This window comes from Hypanus sabinus, chromosome 30 (assembly GCF_030144855.1).
Source record: "Hypanus sabinus isolate sHypSab1 chromosome 30, sHypSab1.hap1, whole genome shotgun sequence".
NCBI classification, from domain to species: Eukaryota; Metazoa; Chordata; class Chondrichthyes; order Myliobatiformes; family Dasyatidae; genus Hypanus; species Hypanus sabinus.
The window spans coordinates 21,807,833-21,819,924 of NC_082735.1; the positions used below are offsets into that span (position 1 = coordinate 21,807,833).

General features: G+C 36.6%; 1 protein-coding gene across 6 annotated transcripts in view; it reads right to left on the reverse strand.

Moving 5' to 3' along the window:
* Positions 1-5,179: 5,179 nt before the first annotated feature.
* zmym4.1 (zinc finger MYM-type containing 4, tandem duplicate 1) overlaps positions 5,180-12,092 on the reverse strand; it is a 233,179-nt gene continuing 226,266 nt past the window's right edge. For all 6 annotated transcript variants that reach the window (XM_059954389.1, XM_059954387.1, XM_059954391.1 and 3 more), the window contains 3 exons: positions 11,173-11,409; positions 8,883-9,015; positions 5,180-8,696 (listed from right to left, as the gene is read on the reverse strand). In XM_059954389.1, coding sequence (XP_059810372.1) covers positions 8,486-8,696; positions 8,883-9,015; positions 11,173-11,409 — 581 coding nt within the window. In that variant the 3' untranslated portion in view covers positions 5,180-8,485. The remainder of the gene's footprint in view (positions 8,697-8,882; positions 9,016-11,172; positions 11,410-12,092) is intronic.

Sequence of the window (12,092 nt, forward strand, 5' to 3'; positions counted from 1 at the left end):
AACAGCATGTGGGCACTAAATTTTATATAGAGGTATTAATTTTAACAGCTAGAAAAACACTGTCAATTAGAACTTTGATCTATCTGGGTTTGGTTGTTTTCACTCATTCATCTGCACCCTCACAAAACATTCGCAGCAGGCCAGTAGCAGGTAATGAAGATTTTCTTGCCGGAGCTTTTGTACACCATTCGTAAGTGATTTGCTTGCTAAATTGTGCTTTAAAAAGTCAAGTTTCCAAATATCACTCCACTTCTTCCCACTTGCAAATTCTCCAGCAACTTTTGCATCGTGACAATACACAGTGGTAACACCAGTTTCTGTATTGTACATAAATATTTCTCATAGCTGCATGTTCCTGACCTCATGAACTTTTGGTGTAGCAGTTTCTACTGCTTCATTAAGACATTCTGCTTTAAATAAATGAGCAGTTGTTTTGCATTTCACACCCTTTGCTTCTTTAGAATTCGACATATTGGATCAATAATTTCTTCAATAAAGAAGCCAGTTCTAAAATCCGCAGGCAAATCATCACGAGCTCCACATTGTCAACATCAGACACTGGAAAATGAAATGTGATTGTGTACGATCATAAAATATACTTAATGTGCCAACATGTTAAATGTCAACATTTGAGGTTGAAGCTCTGCATCAGGACTCAATGCAAGGTTATGACTTGAAATAACATGCATATCCTTTGTCTCCTGAAATGTTATTTGACCCACCGAGTTCTTCCAGCAGTTCGCTTATGAAGAATGATACATGCAAGACAAAAGGAGCTCAAATCAGGTTTGAGTAGTCTGTTCAGGGGTTAGTCAGTCTGCCAGTTCATGAATTTTGATACACATTCCTGCAGGCCAGGGAACTGTTAAGTCACATCACAATCTGCAAATCCGTTTGTTTTTCTCATTGCATATATGATAACCATGGTTATAATGATGTAACTTTGCTGAACTCAAGGTACCCGAACTGCATGCATTCTGCTGCCAATTCTAATATGTTGGACTGATTGCTCTTGCAAACAAAATGACTCATCAAATAGATACGATGATAACATACCAGAGTTTGTTTTCTCCTTTATCTAATCAAACATAAAAGGAAAAGTAAACAACAATTGCTTTACTTGATTACCTGATACAGAAACTCCTTTTAAGCACTGAGAATCTTGAGATAACAAATCCCACCAGGTAAACAGGAAATATTTGTTCTGATGGAGGGAGAGGTCAATCTAGAACTCATTTGTTTCATCGGAAATGGCATCGCCTTCAGGAAGTGCCTGGTTCCACAGTTACAGTACTGTCTTTAAACCTAGTGTTTTGTTGCAAGCTTCGCTGTTAATAGTTACCATTTTTTTCAAAGTGTTACTAAAAACCATTTGTTTATTCATTAATTAGATAGATAATTAGTTAATCACTATTTTACAATTTTGTTGGATTTTAGTTTTTTTTTCATTTGAAGAATCTGCAATTTACTTTAACAGTGATCTTCTTGGAGCTGAGCACTAATCATTCCCTTTCTGGTCTGTGGCCTTCGCAAATGGCTTTTTAACATCTAAAATAAATGAGAAACAACAGTGATATGGGGAAATGGGAATAGCAGGTTTGTTAATGTCTGTTTCATTTGACCATCCACTCCAAGTGTTATTATTTTTGGCAATGCTAGTCAGACAAGTAAAAGGGCAAACAAGTTACTGAGAGGAAGAAGGGTGGTGAGGACATCTAGCAGATTCAACAAATGACATTTTTTTTGCCATATAACCTGTCATTTCAAAAGTAAATCCTACCCATGAATCATAAATCTACATCTTTCCTGCTCATGATGAACCACTTTCCTAATGTTCCCAATCTTCACAACTGTGTAAATAAAAGATAAAAGCAAATGAGATGCGGTATAAAAAGACTTGAGAGTAATCTGGACCTCTCACATCCTCAGCATTTCAAGTACAGGTTGAGTATCCCTTATCCGAAATGCTTGGGGCCGGAATTGTTTCAGATTCTGAATTTTGGAATATATAAGATAGCCTGGTATTGCCATCATTTCCAACTCTGAATTTATGTGCTATCAGTAAGCCGTCTTTGTTTGACACTTGTTCATCACACATATGTACTGATGCAGCTGTTCAGCATGTTAGACCGTCATCAGCGATACTAATAAATTTCTCTGCTCTCCGTGATCAGCAAGCACTATCATAAATCTTTAAAGTGTTAATGCCATGCCTTTTCATAAATTTCTGCAACTAGCCTGCTGAATGTACACAATTATCTTCAATTTTCAGTTCGTGATAGATCTTTACTTGTTTCATGATTAGCATACATGTTAAGCAACATATGTTCACTCTTTCAGTGCGCGATTGAGATCTTCATTTTTCACTTTCTCAATACTTGTCTATTTTTCATTAACTTATATTCATTACTCCTCAGAACTGTAAGTGGTGTGCAGAGACCTGAGCATTGCCTGAAAACCTTATCAGGGCCAAGTGGAATTTTCAATTTGTGATATCCTGTCAGTGCTAAAAAAAAAATTGAATTTTGGAATTTTGGATAAGGGCTAAGTAATCTTTCCAAGGGACTTCTTGAAACGGTTAATGGAGAAGAAAAGATCTAGGCATTGAACAAAAATGGTTAGATTATGAAGCAACACAAAATGTAGGAGGAACTCAGCAGGCCAACAGCATTTATGGAAAAGAGTAAACAATCGATATTTCACACTGATACTCTTCATCAGGACTCACAGTCTAGAGAAAAGTGTTGTGTGGTCCCTCATTATTTCATAATATTTACATTGGTTAACTTTGACTCTGCACAGAGAACTTTCAATGCTACTGATATAGTTACCAGTAGTAATTACACATGAAGGCTATATTGACCAGATTTTGTATTGAGATACACCAAATAAGTCCTCCTAGCCCTTCGAGCCATGCCACCCAGCAATCCCCCAATTTAATCCTACCATAATCACAGGACAATTTAAAATTACCAAGACCAAGACCAACCGGTACATCTTTGGACTGTGGGAGGAAATCAGAGCACCTGAAGTAAACCCACACAGTCAGAGAGAATGTACAAACAACTTATAGGCAGCAGTGAGATTTTAACCCAGGTCACCTGTACTGTAAAGTGTCGCCTTATTTCTCCATTATGTAGGGACTGAGGGTTCTAACATTTATCCTAAACAAATTTTTTAAAAAGCCTTTTAATCCTTCAAGCCTATGCTAGCTCATAGAGCAATCCCATTCCCCGCTAGCTTCCCCTGCCACCTATTCTCTCCACGTTCCCTTCATTTCTCTCACTCGCCTATATACATAGGTTAATTTGACATTCTAATTTGCCCAATCAGGCCACTCATTTTTGGAATATGGGAGGAAACAAAAGGAACTGGAGGAAGCTCATGCTGTAAAAAAAAAAGCATGCAAACTCCACAGCATCAGAACTGAACCCTGTTCATTTGAGCTGAGATCCAGCAGCACCATTAGCTGCACCACTGTGGCACCCTCTAAAAGCTTGTCTTTATAAATACGACAGGTGAGAAAATAAAACTTGTACAGTACAGTAAATGAACAATTATTGCCTCTTCACAACCCCTTTAATATAGAAAATAACCCAGAAGTTTTTAAACAGAAATGCAATCAACATTGAGGCGCTATAGGGGCAGTGACTGAAAGTCAAAGGTGTGACCTCATTTACAAATGATGAAGCAGAAATTTAAATCAAAGAACTGAGAGTCAGAAATTAAATTGTATAGCAATTTCTTCAGAACTGTAATTTTTTTAAAAAAAAGTTAAAGAATCAAACACAGCAAAAAAAAATTTGGGGGTTTAACTTTTCTGTGAAATTCAATTGGATTTGTCTGATCAGTTATCCTTACAACTCTGCTACAAATTCAACGTCACAACACAGAAAGTGGCAGAGTAGTGGTAAAACCACTGCTTCACAGCTTTAGTGATCCGGATTTAATACTGAGCTCTGGTGCTGCTGGCACCACACGAATTCCCTCTAGTTGATCCAATTTCCTCCAATATCTCAGAGTTGTGCAGATTGGGCATCTTTAAACTGCTGTGATGTGTTGAGGCCAGTGTGAGGTAGAATCTAGGAAGATGTTATAAATGTGGGAGAGCACAGTATCCTGGGAATTAAAATAGGTCTAGGATAGAGAAGTGATGGTCAGTATGGACTTAGTACACCAAGTGTGTCATAACTTTGAAGCTAATCTGTGAAATACTGTCATAAATGCTCGCCATAGTTTCCTTTACAAATCTTGACCCACTCAAGCCTGCCAGTCTGATCTCATTCGCTCAATCTTTCTGCTGTCTCATCCGCCCACATTGAACCATCATCCAGGCCACCCCTGGCTCCTGTCAGTGCTGTGCAGAAATTGGGAAGTTAGGTGAAATTAACAAACTTGTTAATACTTCTGGGAAATTGATTTAGCGATTGTGAAGCTTATTTTGGAGGCAAATGCACAACTGAAGTACCTCCAGCATGGATAGAAAAACAATGCTTCAATAATAAATTTAAATGGCAGTTTTCTTTGAAGCCTTGACCATACCTGAAATGGATGGATCTTCTTGATAATACCAATCATATGCATTACATTATCACAAATGAATGTAGTCAAGGCAAACAAGGCAATAAATTGGCCAACACCAAGCCAAAAACTTAGGACAATGTTGTAGTCAGCAGTAAATTGCTAGATATAAACTCAAGATAATGAGGTGTTCTTCATGGAAATATGTCTCTCCTACTTTTCAAACAGGATTCAAGTTATCTTCTGGCTCCATGGCATTTTCTACTGCTGATGAATGGAGTATATTAACATATGCACCTCCATTAACCTGTAGTATCTAATTAAGAAACTATCTAAAACATTAAGAGATATGGTATGTCTTTGGATGAACCAGCCATCCACTCATCTACATGAGGGACAATTCGCAATGTCCAATTAATGTATATCTTTTGAGATGCGAAGGATAACTTGAGTAGTCATGAGGAGAAAGTGCAGTCTCTGTCAAATAGCACCTGGGATCAGGTTTGAACCTTGGTCTCTGGTGCTAAGAGGCGATCACTCCACCAGCTGTACCACTGTGCTGCCCCGAACTACTCACATTTAATTACAGCAGAAGATATTCATCAGTTTAACTTTCAATAGAGAAAATTACTCCCAAGCAGTAACAAATGCAAATTGCTGTAGTTTTAAAAAAAAGTTTTTATTCAGATAACATAAATATTCACTTACTTTTGTTCATTTACCATGTTGAATTAAGGTTTGACTAAAAACTTTAAAAAGGCTCATCAATGACAGCAGCTGAATTCTGTAGTTCTTACTGATAAATATTTTATTGAAGGGGCATAGTTGTTTGGTACAATGCCTTGCACTTTATACCGGGCGTACGGATAGAAGTGTTACAAACAAAGGCATGATCTACAACATGATCATAGTCAGTCAACTTTCAAAAAAATGTTTAAAAAGGATATTACTGTGCAAAAGAAAAAGTCCTGCAGCACCATGATCCTGGCAGAAAGGATACAGATTTCAAACGGGATTTCAGAATATCATTCCTGATTGTTCCACAAATTTTAATCTGCTTGAAAACTTCCCCATCCACCCCCCTCAAAAAAAGTTGACAATAACTTTAAAATTTACTTGTATCACTGTAATATTTCAGTTGAAATATGGAAAAATGTATTATAAAATAACAGTTACTTTAGTCCATTAAAAGGTTTTATATTCTTCAATGATTAGTAAAGAACTGTAAGTTCTATTTTGAACAAATATTAGCATTTTGCAACACATTCAGTTTTACTTAAATGAAGACACAAGAGACTGTAGATGCTGTAACTTGGACCAAGAAAACAAACTGCTGGGTGAACTCAGCGGGTTGAATAGTATCTGTGGAGGAAGAAATGTCCAATGCTGTAGGTCAAAACCCTGAACCCTGATCCAGGATCACAATCCAAAACACTGACTACCCTCCCCGCCCCCCAAAAAAAACAACTGGTTCTTTACCCGCTGAATTCCAGTTTATTTTTTGCTCCAATTTTAGTTAAAACCTGATAATTTTATGATGACATCATTCATTTCCTAGTGATAGCATTCAGGTGTTGCTGATATATTTGCAAAATGTACCAACTCTGGAAACTAAGCCAAGTGCTTTCCAACCCTCCTCTAAACTCCATCGAGTTCTGCTCCTCCATCTTAATCAAACATGTGTTTTGTCCCATGCCCTCTGATTTACATGATCTGCGGAGATGCAGGAAATTTTGAGGAAAGCACTTGCAGTTGGTTGAGGTGAAGGTTGGAAGCAACCCTTTCTTCTGGGATCTCGCTTTGATCCCACCTCCATTTCAACAGTATGAATGCTTCTTTTTGCATGCTGGTTATAAGGACCTGAAATAACTAAATTCAGGTAGTCATAACCAGAGAAAGACCACAACACAATATTGCTCAGAATTCAACACAAATTGACACCACATTGGCTATGTCACTTCATGATGTAACGTGGAATATCTACATTGTGCAACAGGGATACTCATCCAGACATTGGTTAAGGCACATTGTTGGGTTGGTGGAGTTTCAATCTGCATCTTAACCTTTGCTTTACCTGAACTGGGTATAGGTTAACATTGACACAAGTTGCAGAAAGATGGAAAGTTCTTCAGTTTCCCAGCATTAGCTTTCCACTGAAAAATATAGTGAACAAAACTTTTTAAAAAATGTACTGCTAACAGGTAAATACAGAGGGAAAGCTATGCAGTGTGTGAGAGATTTTCCCTTTACTGCTTAGGGATGAAAAATCATGGGGAAGCACTATGTTCAGGTAAGTACTGCTGGCATGTGCTAAGGGTGCCAATTTGTAAAATCTTTCTATTAGCAGTCAATTCACTCAGGAATTAAACTATGTTTCAATGACCATTCCTAACCTGTTAAACACTGGCAAATTTAAACTAGTTAGAAATTTTTAAAATGACGATTAAAATCATATTTGCCAAAACTCTCTCAAGGAGTGAAAGGAGACATCTGATTGGTGAATGCCTTCCAATTCAATGAACTTCTATGTTCCCATCATTGTGTTCAGAAGGGCCAAGAAATCACCAGCTGGGGCTTCTTACTGCAGCATTAATTCTCCAACTGAAGTTCCTGCAAATATGGATCAGTTATGAGACCATGTCTGAATTTACCTAGCAGAGGACAGCTATAAGTACTGTGAAAGAAAATTACAGAAATGCAATCGGTGTCCCTCTCCATTGCGTTTGTCAATCTTCTAACCATAGCTTCCAGTCCAGCCACAAGCACATTACCTGCTGAATGCTTGAGCCGGTGAGTGGTATGTAAAACATACATATTTAAATATACAGAATGAAGCAGAAAGAAAGTGCATTATAACCGAGTCCTTCCCTTAAGAACAACAAAAAAAGAATTCAATGTGTCTAAAGTTCAGCAATTTCCATGTACAAAAGGTCTTTGTTGAAACCAAACTCAAAACAGTATCTAGTGTATTAACTATTTTCAAGTTTCCCATTGTTTATGTTACTGGGGAACAGTGTGTTTCTCGGTTAATGAAGAGGTAAAAGGTACTGTCACACAAACGCCTGTTTACTACAATGCAAACTGTATTATATAACAGGGAGTACATTGGGCTTTTCTACAAATGTAATGACTCTGCAGTATGTAAAGTCTGATCAGGCTTCACATAAGCACTTACTTTATACACAGTAAAGATATAAATGTAATTAAAATGTATGTACAAAAACATCAGCAAGAACCTAAACTTATAACAACATCTTTTTAGCTGCCCCATTACCTTCAAAATATACAAAGTTATACTCATGTGCACATCTACACCTAAACTTACAGCACACACATCTTTTTCTAAATAAAATGTGAGCACAGGACATTTTGACAAGGGGTTAGTAGATGCAATTCAATGTTATTTTTCCCCCCCCCCCAAAGAAAAGTAGCTCTGTGGTTAACAACAGTCTAGAAACTAAAGTGTTTTCAAACAGAGGTGTTAACATTTAAATGGTCGAAATGCTGTCTCACTAAAAGATTCATTCAAAATATGTCCTTCAAACTTTATTACTGTCATTTAAATACTTCTTGGCATACTTTCTGCGCCCTTCCCCACACCCTATCTTCAACTTTTTTTCTGCTCTTCTTAAAAATGAATGGTCACACGTCGTTTTTAAAATTAAAAAAAAAACGCATGTTTACACAATGAAAATCCAGTTTAAATGCTTGGGGTAAAAACAGATCCACATCACTTGTCCATTTCAAGAAAAATCTTTTAAACTGTAATTATTTTAAAGCACCAAGATTTCCTGTCAATGTAATTATCAACATAATTTTTTTTGACCAGTGTGTTCATCGTCCCGCCCGTCCCTGTCCCCAAATCAACCCAGAAAAGGAGTTCACTCTACTCCTAGCAGTCCGTTACTCTTCATAGGAACATGCATTCAAAAATTCAGTGCTTAAAAACAGATAGAAATCTAGTTTATTCAGATGCATCTTCGACTTCTGCACCTTCAAGAGTGACCTTTGAAAGCTCTTCATGTACCTCCCGCACCATCAGAATACGAGTTAACATGGCATCTAGGATGGCAGGGTCAGTTGGTAAGGTTGAGTACCACATTGGACTGTCAGGCACACATGAGCGCTCAGGCTGAAGGTAGAAAATGTCACTTCTTAGTTTCACACTCTCAGAACTAGGGAAAAGTTTAAAAAAAGCAACTGGTTAGAAGTTATCAACAGATATATTAATATTTTTATTAATAGTGAAGAATACTTCATTTTTATACCGATATGTTGAAGATCAGTATGCAATAATGCTTGTTATATTCTGTTTATTTTAAATTTGTAGACTGATTTCTTTCCAGCGAGCTTTTGCTTACCACTTGGACAGGTAAAATTCAAAGAGACGCACTGGACATCTGAGTGGATTATCTGTGTTTTCCGCCATTTCCATTGCACCTTCATCCTCCTCATCACTACGCTTCCTCTTTCCAAATAGTAAATGTAGCTTATCTACATGAGAAATAAAAATACATAACTGCAACAGTTTCCTCTGACTAACAAAGCCTCATTTCACAATTAAGATTCGCCTGTTGCCAACTACAGACAATGAGTTTAAAATAAATTTTTTTCATCCTAATAACGCTCTATCAATAACAGTAACTGTTATAAATGGATTTTCAAAACCGTAGAATCATAACCCAAATTGAATTATAATCAACATTAATAAAATCTGAATCTGTTAAGTACGTATCACCTTCCTGTCAAAGAATGCTACTCTTAAGCAAATAGAACTATAAAAAGTACCTATGTCAATACAATGGATTCTAGTTAATTAGGCCAGCAGTTAATCGTGGCCAGCGCTTATTTGAGACATTGCTTAAAGAACAAAAGCTAATTGAGAAAACAGCCCTTTATTTGGAACACTGTGCCACTTAATTGTGGCAGGAGACTGTTGCCAAACAGCTTTTAACTAGCATCAGACACGTGCATTTGCGTGCTTTTATACACTATGCCGTGCTCAGAGCAAACAGTTTTTAAATTGCATCAGTTGCATGTGTTTCTATTCAAAAAGCAATGGCCTTTGTCACTGTTAGCTGGTGAGGATTAAGCAGTATTACAACTCTGAATTGTTTTGCTCAATGTGGTTTCAAGCATTCAGGCCTGGAGATGCCAGATACAGCCAGGAGTGAAAATAAAACAAATTCACTCCTTTGACAAATTTGGAACTAGAAAGAATGTGAAGGTATTAACCATCATCTTGAATGTTACACTGAAGATGAAGTTTTGGAGGATGTAACCGTTGAAAGGTTTGAATGATGTGCACCATTATGTGCACCTCGGTGTCTGCGCTGATTCTGTTAATTTATTGCCAATCAAAAGAACACGGCAGAGTACACTGGATGAATTCATCTGTCAATAACTCTTAGGAACCAACTCACAGTTTTATAGCAGTGTATTGGTAGTGTTCTCATTTGTTCTGTATTTCATTTAAACACATAATCCATTACTCAGTTAAACAGCAGTTTGCCTCTTTTTTAAACCTTTCTAATCATTTCCATGAAACTTCAACTAATTCGGGCAGTTGTTTAATTGGACCAAAATGCACACGTCTCAATGTGCCCCAATTAACCAGAATCTACTCTATATCCCTAATGCAAAAGACAATTATTCCATTAGCCTTGCTATGTTTCTTTGTGTTGTATTTTCTGTGCAACTCCTGTGTAATTTGTTATTTGAATCTGTGGTCAAAGCTAAAACCTCTTCACTTTGACATTAATCATATGGTGTGACCACGTAGGCAACTGCCTACATCAACAATAACTTCCCGTTTGCTTGGCTTGTTTAAATTTCAGTTAACTCTACAGTACAGGGACAGGATGGTAACACTTTACACACCAGCAACAGAGTTCAATTTCCACTGTAAGGAGTTTGTACGTTCTCCCCATGATTGCTGGATTCCTCTAGGTGCTCCAGTTTCTTCCCACATTGTAAAGAGTTAGTAAGTTGTGGCCATGTTATGCTGGTGCCAGAGTATGGTGACTCTTGCAGACTGCCCCCAGTGTATCTTTGGACTGTGTTGGTCATTGATGCAAACAAGGCATTTCACTGTATGTTCCAATGTACGTGCGATAAATAATGCTAATCTTTTTAATTTAATATAAATCTTTAAATAATGCAATTTATTCATCTTGAAAGTTTAGGCATAATTGGGTCACTTCTGTACTTCAAGGAGATTTCCACATCATAACATAAACAGAATTTGAGGAATTTTCTCACTGTAGTGAATATTTAAATTCATACAATTACAAGTACATGTAGAAATAGGAATGAGGAAATAGTTATTACTGCAAAGTTGGATGCAAGTCACTATTCTCATAGACTGAAGGTTGGGCAAGTAAACAGACTATATTCAGCTTGAAGTAAAAGTAAATGCTATTTGACCAAAGACTGTGCTGTTGTCTATATAACAAAAGCACTTTACCTATTGCATTGTGTTAGTGATTCCTAATTCTGACTAAGCATGGGATTACAGGAAGGCTCAGCTTTCCTATTTTGCCTGAGCACAAATTGGCTTGAATTTTGCTGAGCAAAAACAACCATTCGTTCTGAGATTCACTTCCCAATTAAGTTGCTTGACACTTGCTAATGAAAAGTGAATTTTCATACCTATATCTTTGTCCTTTTTATACATTGGTGGGAAGAATCGAAGATAGGTCCGCTTCGAAGACTTTGTACACCTCATTACATGAGCAAACGAAAGTTTCATATGTTCACTGACACTTTTCAACTGAAAGTATTTGGTATTGAAAAACAGCAGCGTGTTGAGAAGAACTGTTGGAGAATATGCTCCAAGTTGTTTACATTCCCATAGATGTTCCTCTTCAACCCGGCAAAATAACTGGCCTGCAAATAAAATATTGAGGACATTAAACAAACAGTAACCTGCTCATAAATACAATATCCTAAATGTTCCTGCAAACATTTGTATTTCTCAGAATAAGAACATCAGATGTGTAAAATGCCCACCTTGAAGATACAGCTAACTCAAGATTCAAAAATTGCAAGCTCTTAAGATTTAAACATTTGATAAAAGCATAAGCAATTTAGTGAGCCTTTACACTTTGCAGAGTGCACAGGATAACACATTGTATTTCCTATCTTAATCAATCTGAAATGTTATGAAATTACTAAACACTTGTGAGTTTCATTCAGCTGTCTTTTCTTTTTCAATCTTTTTACTGAATTTCATATATATAAAAAAAAACATAACATAATAATGAATAGGTTATAAATGCATTAGACTTGAAATTGAATTAATAATAGGATAACAATATCCTATTGAAATATCAACAGGAAAACATAGTACATTATCAATCAAGCCTATACTAACTATATGAAAAAAAAATAAGAATAATCATCAAAAGAAAAAGAAAAAATTGTAAAAATACAAGCAAAAAATATATATTGAGAAAAAAAAACACAAAACTAAACTAACATGGGCAATAATAACAGTTTATATGTATATGATAGTGCCAAAAACTCCGGAACTCCATACCAGAACAAGAATAGACAGAGAGAAGGTCTGG